The sequence below is a fragment of the Gopherus evgoodei genome, chromosome 18 (genome assembly GCF_007399415.2).
Source record: "Gopherus evgoodei ecotype Sinaloan lineage chromosome 18, rGopEvg1_v1.p, whole genome shotgun sequence".
Classification (NCBI taxonomy): Eukaryota; Metazoa; Chordata; order Testudines; family Testudinidae; genus Gopherus; species Gopherus evgoodei.
Window position 1 is genome coordinate 8,215,539 of NC_044339.1, and position 23,553 is coordinate 8,239,091.

At 43.4% G+C, this 23,553-nt stretch overlaps 1 protein-coding gene across 3 annotated transcripts in view; it reads right to left on the bottom strand.

The window, feature by feature from the left end:
• The window catches only part of TMCO4 (transmembrane and coiled-coil domains 4), an 83,937-nt gene that overhangs the window by 23,057 nt on the left and 37,327 nt on the right, over positions 1–23,553 (bottom strand). For 2 of the 3 annotated variants that reach the window (XM_030537724.1, XM_030537726.1), the window contains exons 10-13: positions 22,898–23,034; positions 18,033–18,117; positions 9,039–9,156; positions 5,672–5,789 (exon numbers count right to left, since the gene is read on the bottom strand). In XM_030537724.1, coding sequence (XP_030393584.1) covers positions 5,672–5,789; positions 9,039–9,156; positions 18,033–18,117; positions 22,898–23,034 — 458 coding nt within the window. The remainder of the gene's footprint in view (positions 1–5,671; positions 5,790–9,038; positions 9,157–18,032; positions 18,118–22,897; positions 23,035–23,553) is intronic. The other variant, XM_030537725.1, reaches the window with a different exon arrangement.

Genomic DNA, 23,553 nt, shown 5'->3' on the forward strand with positions numbered 1-23,553 from the left:
GTAATCTCCAGCATCTCACTTGAACAAACAGCAATCAGCCTAGTATGTTACAACTCAATTACTTCCTCAGTTTCAGTTACTGTCAAATAAATCCGCTGAATCAATCAGTCTCATTGTAAGAGCTCATGAAGCTTTTATAATTGCATTTGCTGAGTGGGAGGACATTTTGTTAGTTTCCTCACTGACAGATTTAGAGAAATGAGGCCTCAAAAGTTTGGAGGAGAATGAAAGGAGAGGGCCCTGGCATGACAAATGGAAACTGTAAAGCAGACCATACTAATCAAAACAGACACAGCCCTGAGTCTCATTTACGCGAAGGCCCTTTATATATCCCTTATATCCCATGCACTTTGAGACTCTTTTACATTGCCGCAGCAGCAAGAATCAGGCCCCTTGGACTCCAGCATACCACTCCTCCCCCAGATTGAAAGGGGAACTCTAACCATTGTGCTCAGTTCCGAAGTCTGAAAGGACCCGCAGGGAGAAATGGCCCTCACCGTGGATAAACTGGGAGATGGCTTGAATGTGAAGGGTGTTAGAATGAATTTCACACGAAGCACCTTCCTTGATAACCTCCCCTCCTTCCCTGTCCCATGGCTTTGTGTCACCATAACTAGAAATCTGTGCTGAACCCATCCCATGCTGCCCCTATGCTGGAGCCTGCAGAAGTTGCTGCTGGCGCAACATAGGAGACTCCGGCCCTCACCAGATGAAGAGCTTGCCACTGCATAGCACTCCCAGTCTCCTTCAGAATTCTGTCATTTATATTTTCAGGTAGTTTCTCTACAGGATCCTGAGGTGCTTTGCAAAAGGGTCGGCGAGAAATGTGAAGTGCAGAGCCTGCTTGACATGCTAGAAAGCATGCAACAAGGGAGCCCATCATTATTCTTCTCTAAAGCAGCGAGACATTAATAGAAAAGCATAACCAGCTGCTTTGATGCTTAATATATAGTGATGATGAGGATCAACTGTACTTATGCTCTCCGGACCCATCAGAGTGGGCTCTGCAATCACCTCAGTGGGCCAAGTCCCTACAAACACAGGCAAAAACTCTGATTTGCTGCGCTGCATTAATGTAGGAGTTTTATTATTTCCTGGTTTCTCTCAAACCGATCTATTTATTTTCAAGTACCTAGAGCTAAAATTGACTACGAGGGCAACTGTGGGGAGACAGTGCCACGGCAAGTTGCAATAAGCAACCTGTTCCACCAAAACAGGCACCCACATTGTTTTAAGAAACATCTAACACCTTGGTTTTAAGCCGGGTTGTCTGTATAAAAGAAATTGAAATTGTGGCTCAGTCTTTTCTGCTAGGTTAGACTGAATGTCCAGCATTAGATCACTTGCATTGTACTGGGCTAGCGTTACATGACCTGCTGCTATTCCCACACCTCTGGGCCTTTATGAGAATGAGATATGGAGATACCAGTCACCCATGTTTCAAACAAAGCAACCATCTAACCCACAGTGGCACTGAATTTTTTTCATAGATCCGAGTCAGGAAATCTTTGTGGAGTCCAGCTAGTCCAAGATACTAGTTCACTAGCAGAATCATAAATTCTACTACTAATCATAGATTCTAGTACTAATAAGGCTCTTTAATACTTGTTCAAACATCCACACCTGCAGAAAAGGTGTTTTGGTTTTTGTATCTTATAAGAAAGAGCTGGATTTATTGCCCTTGATTAAGTAGTAAAGTGCCTTGCTAGCACTACACTGTTGGCATTCTGTTGAGAACATCTCTATATACCTTTATGCTACTTTATTCCATTGCATTTGCAGTGCAAACCACCTTTGCTTTCGTGCCATTTGTTAAAGTTTCTGAAGCTTTTCTTCACACGCCTCATGTAACACACGGTTTTCCTGTCTCTTAGAGCTCTATTTTTTTCAGGATGGCTCCTCTTTTCCATCCTTTCCACTAAGGTTAGGCAAGGCTGCTCTATCATGGAAGCAGCAGGCCTCTCAGAGATGACAGCAGTGTTGGGATTCTCTATCTGATACATGCAGTGCATACACAGATGCGTAATGGAGGAAGATTGGTGACCCGGCATTTGGGCCATCCATTTAGCCTAAATGTGCACACTGCTTCTTCAGCAAAAGCAAGCAGGCTGCTGGGAGTCAGTCCCCGTGGTCTCTGCTGCACTCCATATGCTTTGGAAGTTTAGTAAGTATAAAATGAACAGACAAAGGCTCTTCAGGGAAAAGCAAGAGACAGGACATTAAGGGTATGGCTCAGTGGCGAAGCCAGGTTTTAGCAGCAGTGGGAGCGAACACAAAAAAAGGCGCCATCCGCCGCCAAGAAAAAACAAAAAAGAAAAAAAGAAAAACAAAAAAGAAAAACCCCGACTGACCCGCCGCCGAAGTGCCGCCGAAGACCCAGAGCAGCTGAAGGACCTGCTGCTGAAGTGCCGCCAAAGACCCGGCGTGCTGCCGGGTGAGTAAAAGCACCGAAGACCCTGAGCGCCGCTGGGTGAGTAAAAATTAAAAAGGTGCCACTTTTCTGCTCAGTGGGAGCAGCCGCTCCCCCTGCTCCTCCCCTAGCTGTGCTACTGGTATGGCTGCTCTAGAAACAGTTCAATGGCACAGCTGCAGCATTCGGCGCTGTAGTGTGGACACTTACTACAGTGACAGAAGAGGTGCTTCCATCATTGTAAATCCGCCTCTCTGAGAGGGGGTCGCTAAGTTGATGGAAAAATTCTTTTGCTGACCTAGCGGGATCTACGCCAGGGCTTTATATCAGCTTAGGGGTTTATATGTTTCTAAGAGCTTCTGTTAACCCAGTCCCTTCTAGGCTGTCCACACTTTGCTCTGTACCATCTCTACTTTATCCACACTTTATCAGTCCTGCATTTTTCCTGCAGCGGGATCAGCAATGTTCGGTCAGTATGAATTAAATGAGCTGGTAACAGCTGAACAGTTGCAGGCTTGATGTGTTTGCACACCATAAAATGTGAAACTGATCATGTGCTTAAGACACTTTCTGGTTCCAGAGTACTAGGAGAGTAATCTGTGCCAGCTTGCAGATGTGCTCAGAAGAGGTCAGTTTGAGAAGTGACAGAGGAGACAGTCTGGATTACACAGGGTCTGTTATAAGATTTGTTTTCACAGCTTTGCCAGGCATTTTCCATTCCCAAAATGCAAAGGAGAAAAACAGCTACATCATAGTAGATTGTGATCCGAAGATTGCTGTGAATGTGTGTGCAGAAGCTGTGTTCTTCCTGATTATCTGAAGCATGTTGATAAATTGGAGAAGGGTCAGAGAAGACCATGAGAATGATTAAAGGGTTGAAAACATGCCTTACAGTGATAGACTCAAGGAGCCTAAATCTATTTAGCTTAACAAAGGGAAGGTTAAGGGGTGACTTGATCAGTCTATATGTACCTACTGTGGGGAATAAACATTTGATAATGGGCCCGTAAATCTAGCAGAAAAAACTTTAACAAAATCCAATGGCTGGAAACTGAAGCTAGACAAATTCAGACTGGAAATAAGGCATACATTTTAAAGTCAAGACTGGATGTTTTTCTAAAAGATCTGCTCTTGTTCAACAGGAATTAATTTAGGGAAGTCCTATGGCCTGTGTTATACAGGTCAGACTAGATGATCGCCGTGATCTCTTTTAACTTTATCATCTATAAATCTGCAGAGGAGGTCACCCGGAGGGAAAGGAAGGCATCTATGTCATTAGCTTGCTTAGGGAAACAGAGCTGAATAGTGTTGAAGACATTACACCCCTAACAGCAGTTTAGCATTAACAACACTGAATGGCTTTGGGGAATCTAATTTATGCCTGATCTACAGGACAGAACTCACAAACCTACTCTGTTCCCTGGAAACTCAGAATCCAACTACTAAGCCACAGCTGTGACCTTGCCCTAGAAATTCAGGATCATCAAACCAGCCACAAACATCGCTGAGCTCTGTTAACTCCAAACTCAAATCCAGCCGTACTAACCCCTGCTGTAGCATTGCAACTGTGAACCCGACAAGCGTGCTGGATGAACTGAGGCACAAGGTCAAATGACTTCCTCAAGACCATCAAAAGCTCCAGCTAGATGAGACTGCAGGTTCTTCCTGGTCCCTACTCATAGTGGTGCTCGAATTATGAGACACAAAGTACGGGGGCCCTGCTTCTTTGCAGATGTTCCCTTCTTGGACTAGGCTGCTGTGCATGGTCCCCAAGAGTACTAGTAGTTTGCAAGCATACTGGAAACTAAACGGCAAAAACTTAGTTAAAGTAAAGTTAAGAACGCCCGGTGATAGTTTGCGTCCTTCCACACCGTCAGGTTCAGCAAAACTCAAACTTCTGTGAACCAGGAAATATAAAGTTAAGATAACCTGCAGTTGGTAATAGCTCCTGGGAATGATCTGCAGGCACGCCAACTGCATTCACTGTGTTAGCGTAGCTGTATTGAATAGTGAAGGAATAAGCTGGAGCAGCTTGGAGGGGCTGTGATTGTGAGATGAAGAGATCTGGGGATCAGTTTGAGGAACATCATAGAGCTGTGAGTGTGATATGAGGAGATCAGGATCTGAATCCCCTGTCTATGTCATCAAAGCAAAGAGGTGCTTATGTATGCAGAAGCTGCATCATTTCATTACAGAACTGTATAGGTTGTGTAAGCAACAGAGTACTGGACTCTTCATGCCATGGGGACTGTAGTTGTGAGGTGGGATATGAAAGCAGTTTATGGATTTAGTGGTGGGTATGGTAAAACAGATATTTTGGTGGTATCCTGTGTGCAAGTGTGAAGGGGCTGTACGAGAGTATGAAGCGGTTGTTAAATTTCACAAGTGGGGTATTCTGTTGGGGAGTAGGCACAGGCCACACCTACACTACAGTCGTGACAGCAGCACAGCTACAGTGCTGCAGCTGTGCTGCTGACGCACCATATCATAGCCACTTCCTACACTGACGGAAGGGGCTTTCCCATTGATATAGTTAATCGGGCTCTCCGAAAGGTGGTAGCTAGGTTGAGGGAAGAATTCTTCCATTGACCTAGCCATGTCAACCTAACTATGGCACTCAGTTTTTAAGCATAGATCAGGTCTCATCGGGGATGCTGGAACAACTTTTATAGTGGGGGTGCTGATGATGGCAACCAGGTATTTGGTGTTAGTTAGTAGTACGTCAAGCCAGGGGTTGCGGCAGCACTCCCAGCATCTCTAGTTCCAGCACCACCAAGCCTCAGTGTTTGAGTTTAGGGCAAGTGCAGACAGAGCACCAGGCCACACTATCTTTCTGAAAGAGATGCCACTCCTGTAGGATCTGATGGGACAGAAACACCATTTTCTCCAATGCAGAATGTTACAGAATTTTTTAAAAAAGCAACAATGGAAACAAAAAACTCCCTACGTTACATAGCTTCCATTAGGTGTTGGTTCAAACGTAAGGCTTATCTGATATAGAGTTTATGGTAAAGTCATGGAGTTGTGAGGTTTGTGCACATATAGAGGGAAGAACAGAGACTACACAAAGTCAGTCACTTTTCTTAGGCCTGATCTATACTTAAAAATTAGACTGACCTAGCTACATCCCCCAGGGTTGTGAAAAATGTCGTGCCCTAAGTGTCCCTGGTGTAGACGCGGCTAGGTGGATGGAAGATGAACACAAGGCTATGACCGGTATGGACAGAGTGAAATACTAAGGAAATGAAGAGGGCTACTCACTACAGATGAAAGATCCATATTAACCATCCTCCTGTCATCCAGGCTGACTGGCTGAAGGCCTGCAACGTTGAGCTGAGCAGAAGAGGTCCGGTAGACAAAACTCAGCAGCCAGTCTCCCCTAGGAGGAAAATGGAACAGAGCTTTGCAACATAAGCCTTGCTGAAAGACTGATAAAATGCACAAAGACATTCGGGGAACACAGGAAAAGACAGAGATGACAGGACCAGGCAACCCAGCTAAGGGCAGGTCTTCACTACCCGCCGGATTGGTGGATAGTTATCTATCTATCGGGGGTCGATTTATTGTGTCTAGTGTAGATGCGATAAAATCGATCCCTGATCGTGCTCCCCGTTGACTCTGGAACTCCAGCTTGTGAGAGGCGGAAGTGGAGTCGACGGGGGAGTGCCGGGTGACCAGACAGCAAATGTGAAAAATCGGGAGGGAGGTGCGGGGGGTAATAGAAGCCTGTATAAGAAAAAAACAACACAAAACAAATCGGGACTGTCCCTATAAAATCGGGACATCTGGTCTCCCTAGGGGAGCGGCAGTGGTCGACTCGCTGCCATCCTCACGGCCAGGTAAGTCGACCTAAGATACACCAACTTCAGTTACGTATCTTAGGTTGCCCCCCCCCCCCCCCGCTAGTGTAGACCTGGGCAAAGTCTGTACCAATATCTACTGCAGCTTCATCTGTCCTGGAATCAAGCCTGGAATATCATGCTGGATAAAATAATTGGGGTACAGATGTAAAAATTTTAGGAGTAATAATGACTCACATGAGTAGCCTCACTGAGTTCACCAGGACTACTCCCGGGAGTAGGGGCTTCCAGATCAAGTCCTTTAAAATTATTTCAGATTCGCAGGGAGACAGGGCTGCACCCAGCTATTGGACAATCTCCTTGTAATACGTTAACACGTCGAAGTTTGCCAGCCGGTAGCATCTGTAAACATGTTGAGCATAGGCACCGGGGCTGCTGACATATATGCAAATTATAAAGTAATTTCGGATCTTTCTGGTAAAGGTGCTGTAAAAATATAAGATTTTTAATAGGAGAAGTAGCAAGATTGTGCTTCCAATCTTGATTGGTGGGGCAGAGATGGCATGGCTGGTCTAAAGATTAATAAAAAGACTATGCCCTGTACCCTTTGGCACTTGGAAAGGTGAAATTCTCCCCAGTGCAGAGAGCTGGCACAAAGCCTGTACATCACTTACATCCAATTGAGCTCTATGATGACGGCTTAAGTAGGACTGCTCTGGTGTATAGAATCTTGTGCTGGCCTTCTGCACAGGTGAATTTTACTTTAAGAGCTGCCACTTCCAGCTATGCCTGTTCACTCTCACCGCTGTCCTGGACTATCATATGTGAATAAAGCCCATATGGAGCTATGCCAAATGCATGCAACACTCCCATGGCCACATGACATTCACTCGTTTTTGTATTTGTTGCTAACTCATTACTCAGACCAGGTTATTTGAAAGGTGTAGCCATGCAAACTTGGCTTGACTTATGGTATTACAGGGCGATCATAGGACATTGGTAGTTTAGATTATACGAAATCCAGTGTAGTAGTTTTTACTGGCTCTCACTTCGAGATGTTTGGTTCATTCAAATGTCAACATTGAGAGGTGTGAACTGAAACTCAAGTAAACGGGCCTGATTCTGATCTCACACCCGTTTTACACCAATGTAAATTCACAAACTTCCGTGAAGTTACTTCTGATCCACCACCATCTGGCGCAATATTTATGCAAACACCAAGGTAGGGAACCACCACATCTCCACACCCATGTGAATGTCTTATTAGGAAATAATGTATTTCCCTGATTCATGTTTCAGATACTCTCACTGAAATGCACCCAGAGCTCTCCAATTAGCACCTCACATCACCCTTCACGTGGACCTGGTGCTTCTCAGCCACAGCATACCGTGGGATTTTAGAGATTAAATGTACTAGGATATTTATCTGAAATCTCATCCCCTGCTCACTCCTGTTTGTGTCCAACTGAGCTGTAACTTATTAACCACTGTTTGTTGAACAGTCGAAATATGGCCTGCCAAAGTAAAGAGACTAACTTGAATTATACACATGTAACCCATTTTATTTCAGTAGCACAGTCAAGCTCTGAAACGATAACAAAATTATCTCTCTTATATCACAGGAAATGAATATACTATGCTTTCTGTACTGAAATAAGGAAAGGTTGTTTTACAGTTCTGGGATGATCTATAGTCACTACAGCAAATTCAGTTATACATGTAAATTGCTAATCATGAATGGCTTCCTGGAAGAAAACAGAAACATCCCCCAGAAACTACTGTACAGGAGACAGCAGTTGCTTTTTTTTTTGCTATGTTATATGAAGAAATGCAGTAATTTGCATACACATCCTGCATCTATAAAACCTCAACGATACAAAATTAGCAAAAGCAGCATCTCTCAGCTCAGCCATACGAATGGGGGTAATGAAGATTTCTTGTTTTAATCTCAAGTGCTTGTGATTTTAATTTCTCTCTTCTGATCATTATATTCTATTATTTTACATACCTTAAATTGCATATTAACACGCACCTCTCTCTCTCTGTATACTTATTTGTAGATAAATTTGCATCATTGTTAAGGTTTTGACAATTAGGTGCTTTAACATATGTTAAAAACAAGTAATTCCACAAATTAGCTCTCAGGTCTGGTCAACACCTAAACATTAGATCGACCTAAGCTATATTGCTCAAGGCTGTTGGTCTTGCCACTGTAGATGCAGCTAGGTTGATGGAAAAATTCTTCTGTTGACTTAGCTACTGCCTCTTGAGAGGTGGATTATGTACAATAGATGGAAAAACCCCTTCTGTTGACATCGGACGCGTCTACACTGCAGTGCTACAGCAGCATAACTGCAGTCCTGTAGCAGTGCTGCTGTAGTGTAAACATACCCTCTGTGAATTTAAGAGCTCGATTTTCATTACACCTTGGCACCACTCTGACAATTTTAAGAGGCTTTAGAGTGCATGTAAATTACATCTACACCTCGTCTGAGGCCTCTTTACGTTGCCAGAGTTTTGTAAAGCAGCCGCAAGTGCAAATGAAATACAGTCCCTAAATACCAAATCCTTCATATGCGCAGGCTTCCAGTCTAAAGTTCAACATAAATAGTTAATCAAAGCCCAAGACAGAACAGCCTTATTTTGCCTCCTGAAGACTTTCAAATCCAAGTAATGGACACAATGACTTCTAAAGAAGATGGTTCTCTACTGAGAGCTCCTTAATACTTCAATCTTTGGAGCTGTCAAAATGTTCAAAAGCAATAAATAAAAGATCCACTAACAGTGACCCAGCCATAAGAAGACATCGAGGTTGTGCATATACAGACCTGCAATAGCCATTTATGATCCTGCCCGACACCACTTTTGTGAAAGCCTCCCAGTACTTGGCATCTCCTTCCACTGGAGCTCCCAGCAGGACCACATCCTCGATGATCCCCTCACAGTCTATGAAGATGGGAACAGCCCCCCACAAGACAAAGTGTGTTACTTGGATTTGGAAGGCAGCCCAGAAAATGCATCTATGTACATATGAACCAGACAAAGTGAGACTTGCCCTCCGAGGGATGAGAATATATTTAGTGTAATTCACTTACATTGGAGAAATACTTTATTTCTGTTGATTCATTTGTAAAGATAAACTAAAAAGATCTTCCACCTGACCAGCCCTGGAAGTTGTTAATGCATCCGTCCACTGAATGCATGACAACAGAGCCGACAACAGAATTCCTAGTGGCAATTCCCAGTCACAACTCTGAAGCAGTTTAGCTCTTCATACTCTCTGGGTACAATCTGCCCAAAAGGTGTGTTGAGTCTGATCAAAATTAATGCTTCTCTTTTATTCTTAGTGGACAAACTGCAGCTAAGAAATCCCAGTAGAAGAAAGCGATGGATTGAGAAAGATTGGGCAGCACTTCTGTGCTTTTCAATAAAAACGTTTAAAAAGGTGCTATGATACATTCACTATTGCCAGGACAGAGCTCCACAAGGCAGTCTCAGTCTGGGGTTGGGACACAAAGATTCTGGTCTTTAAGTTCACCATCCAGAGCATCGTGGGTTAGAGAAAGTTGATATCAATTCTTAAGCAAACTAAAATCCGAACGTGTGTGCATGCATAAGAGGTCTATAGAAACAACAGATATAAATGTTTAATTACACAGTATGTATCAAAAAAGAAGGTGCAGTTTTAACAACTGACTTTCCGTTTATGTAGAGTTGTGAAAAAGAGACAGTAAAGTGCCTTCCGATATAGTAATTGTATCTTGATATGACTGGGAATTCTATTAACTAGAGTCCCATATGTATCATTATTTATTTGTATTATGGTGGCACTTAGGAGCCCCCGTCCTTGCCCAGGACCCTACAGTGCTAGGTGCTGTACAAACACAGAACAAAAAGACAGTCCCTGCCTGAAGAGTTTATTCTGCCAAAACCAGAATCTTGACCTTTGGAGAGCGCAGCTCAGCATACGTGGGTTTTGGTCATTTTTAGGAGCGTATACCTGGTTTGTAGAATAGGGGATTGGGATTATGAGGAAATAAATGTGAAAGCAATTACATACCGCACCAAGTCAGGGCCAAGGAGACACTGCCTGGATAGATTTTTAATCAATGCAATTGAATTCCTTTCTCTAACAGCAATAATAACCTGGTGCCCCCTGCAGAGAGCATTATTTTACACCATTTTACTATGATGTAAATTCCAACCCCCAATGACAATCTGAAATGAGCGCTGTTGGTTTCATTTCTTAATTATGAAGCAAATTTCACACACATTAAAAACAAACAAACGGTGATTCGATTTTGTTAGCTTGACTCGACGGGCAACGAGACTACTGCTTCCACAGTAAACGGGTAATGAAAAAACAGAGCCATGTGGACAGGGCAATAATTCCAGTCTCTAGCGTAAGGTCAATTGAAAGAGCAAGAAAAAGCTGCTCATATATCAGGCTCTTGAAGACTGGACCTAACCATTGGAAGGTCTGGTTTCTTTCCCTCCCTTGCTCTATTCTGTTCCTGTTTGAAATGAAGATGCTCAATCTTGGCTGTGTATTCATTTCTTTTGAATGATTATGGAGGAAGAGGGACGCTTAAGAATATAGATCACTGATCTGCATGGTTACTCCCACGCTAGTTATTTATACCTATCCTGTGGGCTACAAATTGTTCATACTGATAAGGAATAATAAAGCCCATGTGCACAGGGAAAAGAAAAATTAGTGATTCTAGATAATATGAGAAAAGATTCCACCCTCAGTCAATCCCTCTTGGGATTAATACATTTCACAGCCTCCTTCTGCATCTGACTCAGAATCATCATTAATTCTGGCAGGATGTGTAAAAAGAAAAAAAGGCTTTTATTCCACTTGGCCAACTTCTTAGTAGATAAGACACAGTTCTATACTGGGATTCGATAGGAGAGTAATGGGGCAGGGACTGGCAATTCCCATTGCCTGCTAGCTACTAAAAGAGGTTTTGCGATGAAAGCAGCTGTATTTGCTTGCTGTGAAGAAGTAACTGCCAACTGACAGGCAAATCTTGGAAAAGGCCCACTGAGGCACACACTGAGCCTGGGGCTAGGACTAGTCTCTGGGAGCAGGGAGAGATATTGCCATGTTCTCAGGTCTGGAACTGTTACACACACATAGGGCATTACTGTGCCATTCAGGTGAAATCCACCCTCCGTAGAGGGGCAAGTACAAGACATACGCATCACTTAAGTGCTACTTAAAACCTCAAAACAGTGAGCATTAGCTCAGGCTCTGATCTCACCCCCTCCCTAGGCTTCAGAGCCTGAGCTCCAGCCTGAATCACAACGTCAAAGCACTGGCTATACAGCTATTTTTAGAGCACAAGCATGAGCCCAGCTAGCCCGAGCCTCTTGACCTGGGCTGGGAGGCTCACTCCTGTGGGCTGCGTAGACATACCCATTGACCTAGGTGAGATTTAAGCTCTCCAGTGGGATTTAAGTCAAGCACATTAATAACTGCTGTCCTGAACGGAGACCTAGATGAGCCAAACGGTCTCAGCACTGGAAGTCTGACAGGTGATCTGCTTTCTGAGGACATCGTAGAAGCCAAGGTCCGGTCTGCTCTCTGGTGCCTTAAGGATCCCATGCCCCTAATGGTTTTGCCTTGACAGAGGTTTGTCCAGGTATCTTTGAGCAATATTTCCCCTCCTCGCCCACTGCTGGGCACTGTTTGAACTGCTGGTTGCTGCATTGCAGTGTTTCTCTAATTTATAGTTTTGTGAAGCTCATTGGGCTCCTCAGGATGATATACACGCAAGGAATTATTTATGAGTATTATTACTATTTGTAAAAACAACTCATTTAATGCAAACTGGAAAACCTGCCTAGCAAAGTAACATAACTATTAAGCCTAAATAAAATGTTTGATACAGCCACTGAAAAATATCATTCATTTTAACTTGAGTCCCTAGAGAAGGCACAGGTACCATTTTCCATCCCAGAGCAACACAGACTTGCCAGACCAGACCAGACCAGCAGTGAACACAGTTAGATTACCCAATCTCTGATAGTAGCTAGCATCAGAGCTTTCAGAGAAAGGCACAAAAGCCCAGAAACGCATAATTATGCAATAACCTACCCAATGGATGAAGTTTCTTCCTAAACCCAAACCAGCTTTGCTTATGTTTTGAAGTATTAGAGCTGAGATTCATTATCAATTTTTACCCTCCCTAGTTTAACTGTGGATATACCTATCAATCATCTAGGAAAATAGGAACCGCCATACAAGATCAGACACGTGGTCTTTTAGTCCAGTATCCTGCCACTGATAGCAGCCAGTACCAGATGTATGTGCATAATCCTTCTTTTACTCCCATGAAGCTTCTGGCTTCAAATATCACCCTGGGCAGTTGTATTTATGATGCTTAGATTTCTTTAGAATGGCAAATAACCAGACAGCCCCTAATGATTCCCTTTCACTTGTTACTTAGCTATAGTACCGTGCAGAGAGACTGTAGGGCTACTTACAGCTAATGAAAGCCTCAAAATATTACGGCCCCAACATTTTCAGGGCACTGAGGAGAAAAGAGTAAAACGGGCCAGATTCGGAACTCAGTTCTACCAGGGTAAACTCAGAGTGATTCTAATCAAGTCACTAGGATACAGTCTGATGCTACAAAGACTAGAATTTGGCCTCCTGTATTTCAGGGGCTGTGCACTTTAAATCAGAAGAGAAGTCCTGGCCCGCAGTTGTAAACAGAAAGGAAGCTGACCTCTTCCTCTCATGCTGGTTTAATCTGTTCCCACCTGCCAACACCTACTAAATGAATGTTTGCCAATGTAAAGCTCCTTACTTATTAGCTACATTCTGTGAGGGCAAATGTTAATTAATAAAATTGGCTAAGTAGGTGGAGGGATAAGCACACACTACTGACTCAACTCCAACATGCAATTTACATCAACTGATCAGAATGACTTGATTCTTTTTCTAAATTAAGAATAGAATCTATTAATAAACAAAACCACAATTGGTAACAAATTGACAGATGGTTTTATGCTCGATTTTAGGGAAAAATTACCATGAAAATAGCTGACGACAGTGACATTTCAATGAGTTAAATGGGAGGGACGACTCATGGGATCGGATACAGTAGCTAGAGAGAGCGTCCAATAGAGGCGAAGCATCTTCTGCCAAGTTCACAGCGAAGCGTGGGCCGCTCACAGACTGATTCACCAGACAAATGTCACAGAATGTCAAGAGTACTGTTTGCAGATGGAGGGCCAAATTCTGCTCTCGATTACACAGGTGTAAATATGAAGTAACTACTGAAGTCAGTGGAGTTACTCCAGGTTTACACTGGAGACAGCAGAATTAAATTCTGAACATATTTCAAAACTGTTTTGTAGGTTTCTGTTTAGAGTGCACCTCAGGAAGTAAATACTCTCAGCCACATACTGGCTTGGAATGCACATAATCCAAGTGCTGTTGCCAGGAGGGGATCAATGGGGTTAGCATGGATAGTTTCTACTCTTGCTTCCCTTCAAACCCACAGAGATGCTGCTTCACAGGCTCTCTGCAGCCAGAGCTGGGGAGGGGTATCCCAGGGCAGGGTGTAAGGCCTGGAGGTGCGGTCCATACATTTCAGCCTGTCTACATCCTTCTATTGGTCCACAGACCAGGTTATTTCTGCTACTGACGGGAGTAGTTTGTATTGTGAGGCCAAGGAAGGGAACAATATGCTACCTTTTAGTGCTAACATGTACCCATCTGAAGGCCATGCAATGTGATGTACGGTCATTGGGAAGCGTTTACGGATAGACAACTGTTCGCTCAGGATGGACTTCATCTAAGTAAGGAGGGAAATAGAATTCTAGGATGGAGGCTCGCCGACCTCATCAAGAGAGCTTTAAACTAGGAAGTTGTGGGAGATGGTTGGGAGATGTTCAGGAGATCTCCACGCCGGAATATAACCTGGAGAGGGAAGTAAACAAAGTGAGAGGGGATACCCTTGCGGACCAAAGAATTGATCTAAGGATGAATAGTGGAGTAGAAACCAGAGTAACGGGTGATGCTGGTGGTAGAAGGTCTGTGCACGACGGGGGAAAGAATGTCACTGACGCCAAACGCCAAAAATTAAAATGTCTGTACACTAATGCGAGGAGCCTAGGTAACAAGATGGAGGAACTGGAGCTACTGGTGAAGGAAGTGAAACCGGATATTATAGGGATAACAGAAACCTGGTGGAATAGTACTCATGACTGGAGTGCAGGTATTGAAGGCTATGTGCTGTTTAGAAAAGACAGGAAGAAAGGCAAAGGTGGTGGAGAAGCCTTGTACATCAATGATGAGATTAACTGTAATGAAATAAGAAGCGATGGAATGGAAAGACAGAGTCTGTCTGGGCAAAATTCACACTGGGTAAAAAAGCAACTAGAGCTTCCCCTGAGATAGTGCTTGGGGTGTGCTATAGACCACCGGGATCTGATTTGGATATGGATAGAGACCTCTTTAATATCTTTAATGAAGTAAATACAGAGGGGAAATGTGTGATTATGGGAGACTTCAACTTCCCGGATATAGACTGGAGGACGAGTGCTTGCAAGAATAATAGGGGTCAGATTTTTCTGGATGTGATAGCGGATGGATTTCTTCATCAAGCAGTTGAAGTACCTACGAGAGGGGATGCCATTTTAGATTTGGTTTTGGTGAGCAGTGAGGACCTCGTAGAAGAAATGGTGGTAGGGGACAACCTTGGTTCGAGTGATCATGAGCTGATTCAGTTCAAACTAGATGGAAGGATAAACAAATGTAGATCTGGGATTAGAGTTTTCGACTTCTCGAGGGCTAATTTTAAAGAGTTAAGGAAATTAGTTAGGGAAGTGGATTGGGTGGAGGAACTTGTGGATTTAAATGCAGAGGAGGCCTGGAATTACTTTAAGTCACAGCTGCGGAAATTGTCGGAAGCCTGCATCCCAAGAAAGGGGAAAAAAACCATGGGCAGGAGTTGTAGGCCAAGCTGGATGAGAAAGCAACTCAGAGAGGTGATTAGGAAAAAGCAGAAAGCTTACAGGGAGTGGAAGAAAGGCGGGATTAGCAAGGAAGCTACCTTGGTGAGGTCAGAACATGTAGGGATAAAGTGAGGAAAGCTAAAAGCCGCATTGAACTGGACCTTGCAAAGGGAATCAAAACCAATAGTAAAAGGTTCTACAGCCACATAAATAAGAAGAAAACAAAGAAAGAAGAAGTGGGGCCGCTATACACTGAGGATGGAATGGAGGTTAAGGATAACCTAGGCATGGCCCAATATCTAAATAAGTACTTTGCCTCAGTTTTTAATAAGACTAGTGAGGAGTTTAGCGATGATGGAGGGATGATAAACAGGAATGTGGATATGGAGGTGGATATTACCGCAACTGAGGTAGAGGCCAAACTCGAACAGCTTAATGGGACAAAATCGGAGGGCCCGGACAATCTCCGTCCGAGGATATTAAAGGAACTGGCGCATGAAATTGCGAGCCCGTTAGTGAGAATTTTTAAGCAATCGATAAACTCGGTGGTTGTGCCGTATGACTGGAGGATTGCTAACGTAGTTCCTATTTTTAAGAAAGGGAATAAAAGTGATCCGGGTAATTATAGGCCTGTTAGCTTGACATCTGTAGTATGTAAGGTCTTGGAAAAAATTTTAAGGGAGAAAGTAGTTAAGGACATAGAGGTCAATAGTAATTGGGACGAATTGCAACATGGATTTACTAAAGGTAGATCGTGCCAAACCAATCTGATCTCCTTCTTTGAGAAGGTGACGGATTACTTAGATAAAGGAAATGCGGTAGATATAATTTACCTCGATTTCAGTAAGGCGTTTGACACGGTTCCACATGGGGAACTGTTAGTTAAATTGGAAAAGATGGGGATGAATATGAAAGTTGTAAGGTGGATAAGGAACTGGTTAAAGGGGAGACTCCAGCGGGTCGTATTGAAGGGTGAACTGTCAGGCTGGAAGGAGGTCACTAGTGGAGTCCCTCAAGGATCGATTTTGGGACCGATCTTATTTAACCTTTTTATTACTGACCTTGGCACAAAGAGCAGGAATGTGCTAATAAAGTTTGCGGATGACACAAAGCTGGGGGGTATTGCTAACACGGAGAAGGACAGGGATACTATTCAGGAAGATCTGGACCACCTTGTAAACTGGAGTAATAGTAATAGGATGAAATACAATAGTGAAAAGTGCAAGGTCATGCACTTAGGGATTAATAATAAGAATTTTAGATATATGTTGGGGACGCATCAGTTGGAAGTGACAGAGGAGGAGAAGGACCTTGGGGTATTGGTTGATAGCAGGATGACTATGAGCCGCCAATGCGATACGGCTGTTAAAAAAGCAAATGCGATTTTAGGATGCATCAGGCGAGGTATTTCCAGCAAGGATAAGGAGGTGTTAGTACCGTTATATAAGGCGCTGGTGAGACCCCATCTGGAATATTGTGTGCAGTTCTGGTGTCCCATGTTCAAGAAGGATGAATTCAAACTGGAACAGGTCCAGAGACGGGCTACTAGGATGATCCGAGGAATGGAAAACCTGCCTTATGAAAGGAGACTCAAAGAGCTTGGCTTGTTTAGCCTGGCCAAAAGAAGGCTGCGGGGGGATATGCTTGCTCTATATAAATATATCAGGGGGGTTAACGTTAGGGAGGGAGAGGAATTATTTAAGTTTAGTACTAATGTAGGCACGAGGACGAATGGGTACAAACTGGATATTAGGAAGTTTAGACTTGAAATTAGACGAAGGTTTCTAACCATTAGGGGAGTGAAGTTCTGGAACAGCCTTCCGAGGGAAGTAGTGGGGGCAAAAGACTTATCTGGCTTTAAGACTAAGCTTGATAAGTATATGGAGGGGATGTTATGATAGGATAGTTTAATTTGGGCAATTGATCTTGGATTATCACCAGATAAGTCTGCTCAATGGTCTGCGGGGAGATGTTGGATGGGATGGGAACTGAGTTACTGCAGAGAATTCCTTCTTGGGTGCTGGCTGGTGAGTCTTGCCCACATGCTCAGGGTTTAGCTGATCGCCATATTTGGGGTCGGGAAGGAATTTTCCTCCAGGGCGGATTGGCAGGGGCCCTGGAGGTTTTTCGCCTTCCCCTGCAGCTTGTGGGGCATGGGTCGCTTGCTGGTGGATTCTCTGCAGCTTGAGCTCTTCAAACCAATTTTGAAGATTTCAGTAACTCAGTCCTGGGTTAGGGGTTGTTATAAATAGTGGATGGGTAGGGTTCTGTGGCCTGCCTTGTGCAGGAGGTCAGACTAGATGATCATATTGGTCCCTTCTGACCTATGAGTCTATGAGTCTATGAGCTTTGTGCCTGTTGCCATAATGAGGCCTGCATTGGGGTGGCCCAGCTAGGGTGTCCTGTTAGCTGTGTGCACTGGGGAAGCTCAGTTAGAGTGTTCTATTTATGCATTAGGGTGACCCAATGGATAACCTGTATCAGACTAATCTGTATCTCCTCCAGCTTAACGCAATCAGAGTCTCTTAGCCTTTCTTAAGGAGCTGTGTACACAGCTCCACAACCACCACTAACTAGCATCTTTGTTGACTGTCTCAGTAAAGAGCCCAAGGACTGAATGAGCCCTGGAGACTAAACTGCTCACTTTACCCTAGAGGTTATCCATCGAGGTCAGGCTGTGAAGCACAAAGGCAATGCCATGTGGCTGTGCTGTCCTTCTGTGGCTATTCGAGAGGACTTTGATCTCTAGAGCTGTTGGCATGATAACTTCCTACCAGCACTAAATTAAAAAAAAAAAAAAAAGGTGATGGAAAAATAAATAAGAGAGTTAAATGTTTGGACTCTACCTTTTTCTTGAGCCATCTCCTTCAGGCAGAAGTAAATGACCCTTGCGCCCAGACTGAAGCCAATCAAAGTGACAGGTCGTTTGCCCTAGGGAACAAACAGGCAGAGGCACAAATCAGGATGATATGGCTGTCAAACAGTCTCCTAGCCCTGGAAAGAAAGGGCTGGCCAGTGGCGGTGCCTAGGCTCTGATCCAGCACATCATATAAGCATGTGCTGTATTTTAAGTATGTGAGCTGTCCCGTTGACTTCGATGATATTACTGATGTTCTTAAAGGTAATTTTAAGTTAAATGTAACTGTGTTTAAGTGCTTTGCTGGATAAGGGTCCAAATGCACTCTTCCTGCTTTATTAACACCAAGCTTCTCACACATCGTCTAAGGAAGCTCCTTTAAATTGAATGGTCCATTTGCTATGCATTGCACCTTGCCACTACTACTTTAATTTCAAAGAATGCAAAGCCCCATATAACCATATGGAAATGAGTGAGGTGTTGGAACACATTTTCAAGGCAGGAAATCAAGTCCAACCCCAAACCATTAATTTCAGGGCTGTAAAATACTGCTGACATCTTCTTAGCATGGAGAGAAACTTGTTTCCACCTTACAAAAGTATTCTCTCTCTCGGGGCTCCCAACCACCAAGAAATGAAATGTAATGCCATCTTTGGCAGAGATGAAGACGAAAAGGTGGTGCCATGCCTTTCCGACGCCTGGGAGGTTAATAGACCTGGCAGGAAAAATAGGCTCCCATGGCTTGTAACGCTGCCAGCCAGTCAATTTTCTATGAAAAGGCAAACAGCGGGTGTATGAATAGCTAGCCTCTATTAACAGATGATTTACCAGCTCTAGCCAAGAGGAGATATAGATGTGAGCAAGCTGGTTTAAACTTAATCCAGATAAACCAGAGCTAATGCTGGTTTGACGGGGAACCGTTTAGAGGATTGAGCTCCTTCTACTGAACATGTGTTGGACTTTGTTAAGGAGGTTCCCAACCTTGGGGATCTGTGATGGTCTGTGTGATAGATATGGCAATTTTCTGCAATATTATTGAGAGATCTTATTTAATTAAATGTAAGTGTCTGTGGGGTCCATTGTATGAAATGAATGATGTATTGTGGGCCAGGATTCTATGTAACCTCTCGAGGTGGGAGATGTGACAGATGTGAGTCCTGGGGGTTCAAAGGACTATTATGAATAATGTGCCAGATAAGAATGGTCTTTTGGAACAGAAAATGTTAAAGGGGTTTTCCTGGGGAATATCTATCTTGGGAGAGCTTGGTGCAAATTCCCTACCTCCGGTTACACAGAACTCCAGCCTTCTGAAGCTATGCCTTGGGGAATGAGCCACTGTCTGCTGTTCATGCACTACATGAGGACAAGATCAAAGGCCCGAGATGCATACAGGAAAGACTGAACTAGTGGTTCTGGTTCTCAACCTGAGACTGTTCTGAACCTGTAGTCACGGAAAAAAAACATCTCTGGGTTTTGAAGGACTGACACGTACCAGAGCCAAGGTGGGAGATGGGATGATCTGTGATACGTTTTTTAGCATGCATGTATGTTCTTGTGTTGTTTTCATATGTTTTCTCTGCAATGCTTTCACCTTAAGAATAAATGTGATTGCTTATGAATCACTGTGTGGTAACTTATAACTGTGAGCCGTTACGCTATTTATTTCTGGAGAGAAAGCAAAGGGCAGAAGCAGGCTTGTTTAGGCACTCTGTCTTGCTGGCAACCGTGTATAGGCAGGCAACTGTGCAGCATGGAAAAATCCTGGTCAGGAGAGAGACACACCTGAGTTTCTACCAAGAGAGATAACAGCGGGGAGCCTGTTTTCACTTTCAGGTGACATTGTAAATAAGAAGCATTATTTCCTGTAAATGTAAACAAATTTGATTGTCTGAGTGATGGCTGAACAAGAAGTAGGACTGAGTGGACTTGTAGTCTCTAAAGTTTTACATTGTTTTGTTATCGAGTGCAGTTATTTAAAAAAATCTACATTTTTCACAATAAAGAGATTGCATTACAGTACTTGTACGAGGTAAATTGAAAACCACTTTCTTTTATCTTTTTTACAGTGCAAACATTTGTAATAAAAATAATACTATAGAGTGAGCACTGAACACAATACATTTGAAAATGTAGAAAAACATCCCAAAATATTTATTATACATTTAAATTGGCATTCTATTACTGTTTAACAGCATGATTAAAACTGCGATTAATCTCAACTATTTTTTTTAATCTCGTGATTAATTGCAATTATTTTTTTTATTGTTTGACAGCCCTAATTTAAATTTTAAAAACCCAAACTGTTTCCAAAAGTCACCAAATGAAATAAAAATTTCAAATGGAAACTCAATGAAAATTTTTCATTTTGGTTTGCTCTGAAATTTCCCATTGGAAAAGCAACATCTTCCTGCAAAATAATTGATGAAGCCCTATTTTGGGGCAGAATTTTTTTTGGTCAAATATTATTTCAAGCAGCATTAGCTGGAAGGGTGTATGGCTGCTACTTGTGGGGTCATCATGAAAATATGATGTAGGCATCCTACTTCAATGAGCAAGATTTTACCTTAAATACATTTAATAGGATTTTCTATGAAATCAAGCAGGGAGAGACTTTAACAGTCAGAATTTCTGTGCCTTCTCCTTGGGCTAAACGCACATCAGGTATAATAGGGTTCAGAAACATCCTGTTAACTAGTTTTAGGTTCTCCAGCGCAGCAGGATTTTGTGCTTTAACCATAACTAAAGCTAAAAGACAATGTCACATGCCCTTGGGCAAATCTTTACTTCAAACCAGGCCTTTATTATTGTCTTCCGGGCACTGTGTTTCTATTAGAAATCAACTCTGCTGGCTTACATTCCTGTTTCAGGCAGTTTTATGACATTCTGGTGTTTGGCTATGTCTCCCTTTACCTCTCAGTCCTGAATAGCTCATCTACAATAGATACTGAACTAGCATAGCTGTAAGATGAACACAGAGATCAGCCTGTACTCATAGCAAATAATGGCAGGACCTGGGCAGAAGTTTAATTTCAAGTTTGTCAGCTGTGGATGAAGACGACGACTTGGCAGGAAGGCTGGTTTTACTGAGCTGTTTCTTTCAGTGCCAATCCATCCCATGTGTCTATTTGGCTCCTTTTTCTTCTCTTCTTGTTTGTTCTGGCCTTAGGCTCTTCCGCTTCCCATCTCCTTTGGATTTATGTTCTGAATCTTATTCCTCCACAACCTGTTGCTTCATACACTAACCCCCTCCCCTCCATTTTGTGTCTGCATTTCTGTTTCTTTCCCTCTCCACCTCCCATTTTATTTCCCTCTTTTCCCTTGACTTTTACTCCAGGGGCGTCCAGCAGGAGCTGACAATCACTCAACATAATTGTGCCTTGGCTCCTACAAAGCACTTTCCTGGAGAAGACAACATCCATCTGACTCTGACTAATAGCCTGCAACCCCAGCCAGTTCTATGCCACTGCCTCAGCGCCATGAGGAAGCAGGGATCATTGTGCGAGAACTTTTTGCTTGGGTGCCCAATAGAAATGGGGGCTAGTTGAGGAGAATTCAGGCTAACAGGACCTGTGCCCAATTTAATTCCTCTTGGCAAAAGGTGGCTGCCTCTAGAATAAGCCAGTTCTTTACTTCCCCCCTCCCCTCCACGGTTGGTTTTACAAATAATGATTTTAGAATGAAGCCTGGTGAATTTCCGGGCTTGTGTCAGTTTGGGATTAGTAACGAAGTAAGACCCAGTGTCTTCACTGGAATGACTTCAGATTTATATCAACATAGCTCACAGCAGAATTTGGCCCTTGCTGCAGGTAGGTGCTATGCAATCTTTCCTCGCCCCACTCTGCTGATGCCTCTTACCTCTTGATGGGTATTTCAGCTGTCTCTCTTTTCTCTTGCTTTCTCCCCCTCCTCATCCTCTGCTTTCCCTCCCCCACTGTCGAGATCGGCCAAGTGGACAAATGACACCAATTCGCACTTCTGACTTGGATTAGACCTGAATCCAGCTCTCTAGCAGTGAAAAGCTAGATTTGTTATTACCCTCGTGTGTCACCAAGCTTCCTGGATTAAATGGGTGTGCGACAAAAAATCGATGCCATAGTATGTCTCATGTTAAACTTTCCCTGCAATTATCAGAGGGGTAGCCATGTTAGTCTAGGGCTGTAAGAAGTGACAAAGAGTCCCTTATAGGCTATCAGCCTTTGTCGCTTTTTCCCTGCAGTGATTTTGTTTGTTGCCCTTCAGTACTGGACTCTGCCTATAAGTCCTGTTTGCAAGTGAACCCACACACTTCCTGGGTGTGGTGTTCTGTCCCATCTAGTGGCACCGAGACCACTTAGAGAGAGAAAAAGCAATTAATGAGTCTGCTCTACAGCTCTGGCTAACAGCCAGTTGGCTTTTAGCTCCTGTGGCAGAGGCTCCTGCAGTATCCTCCAGAGGTCCTTGGTTTGATCCCGACGACCGGGTCTGTCGGTCTTACACAAGGAATGTGTATAAGCATTTCAAAGGATTGCTACCATCTCTTTTGCTATCAGAGCTCTCTATTAGACTGATTGCTGCCTGATTTCTTCTGCGCTTAGCAAAGGTTTGGGTTAAATTAAACCAACATTTGCAGGCAGCCTCTCATCAACCCATATTCTCCTCCACTCCATGCATGGAAGAGAGAGATATATGCTGGTCTCCCTCGTGCCTCAATTTTGCATTCTTCAGCTTATTTATTTATTTTCTACCCTGTGGACAAATACCACCTGTTGTTTGACTAGCATGCTGTAAAACATCAGACCCTTGTAGCTTCCCCAAGATATCAGTCCCTTCCAGCTGTAATAACTGGAGCCATTTTTTGCCCCCTCAGCCAATTACCTGCTGTCGACAGAGCAATATCTGTGCCAGATGTTTGCCCACTTCAGCTGATCGATTCAGGCACACTCCCCAAGGGTTGTCAATGACACTGGCAACAGTAAGAAGTGAAGCCGGCCATGTCAGGGCTGTCACTATGCCTGAGAGGTACAAAGCAAACAGGAAATCAAAGTTACAAATCTGGGCAGCTCTGGGACAATTTCAAAAGTCAGATGGTTTGCTAGAGTCAAAACACTGCATCTTTGTCACTGTCAACTTTTCTTTCCCAAGGTTGATTTAAGGCGCGTTCTGCAAAATTAAAAAGAAGACAGACTCTGTTAAATCTCATGTACACAGGAAGATGCACTGCATTCAGGTGTAATGCCTGGATGTAATGTGCTCAAGCAAAACAGGAGAAACCTAAGGCATTCAGATGTAAATTGGCTAGGTACAACACGGGGAATACAGTGGGTGAGGTTAGAATGCATTGTCATCTGCATAGGAATGTTGGATATGATGTGTCCAGGTATAGTGCATGGATGGTGCGTGCACATGCAGAACACAGGGAATACAGTGTATTCAGGTATAATATACAGTGTGCACAAGCAGAACATGTTCACTTAATGCTTTGTAATGTTGGGACAGATGTAACGGAAGCAGGCAGGCATCCCATATGGATG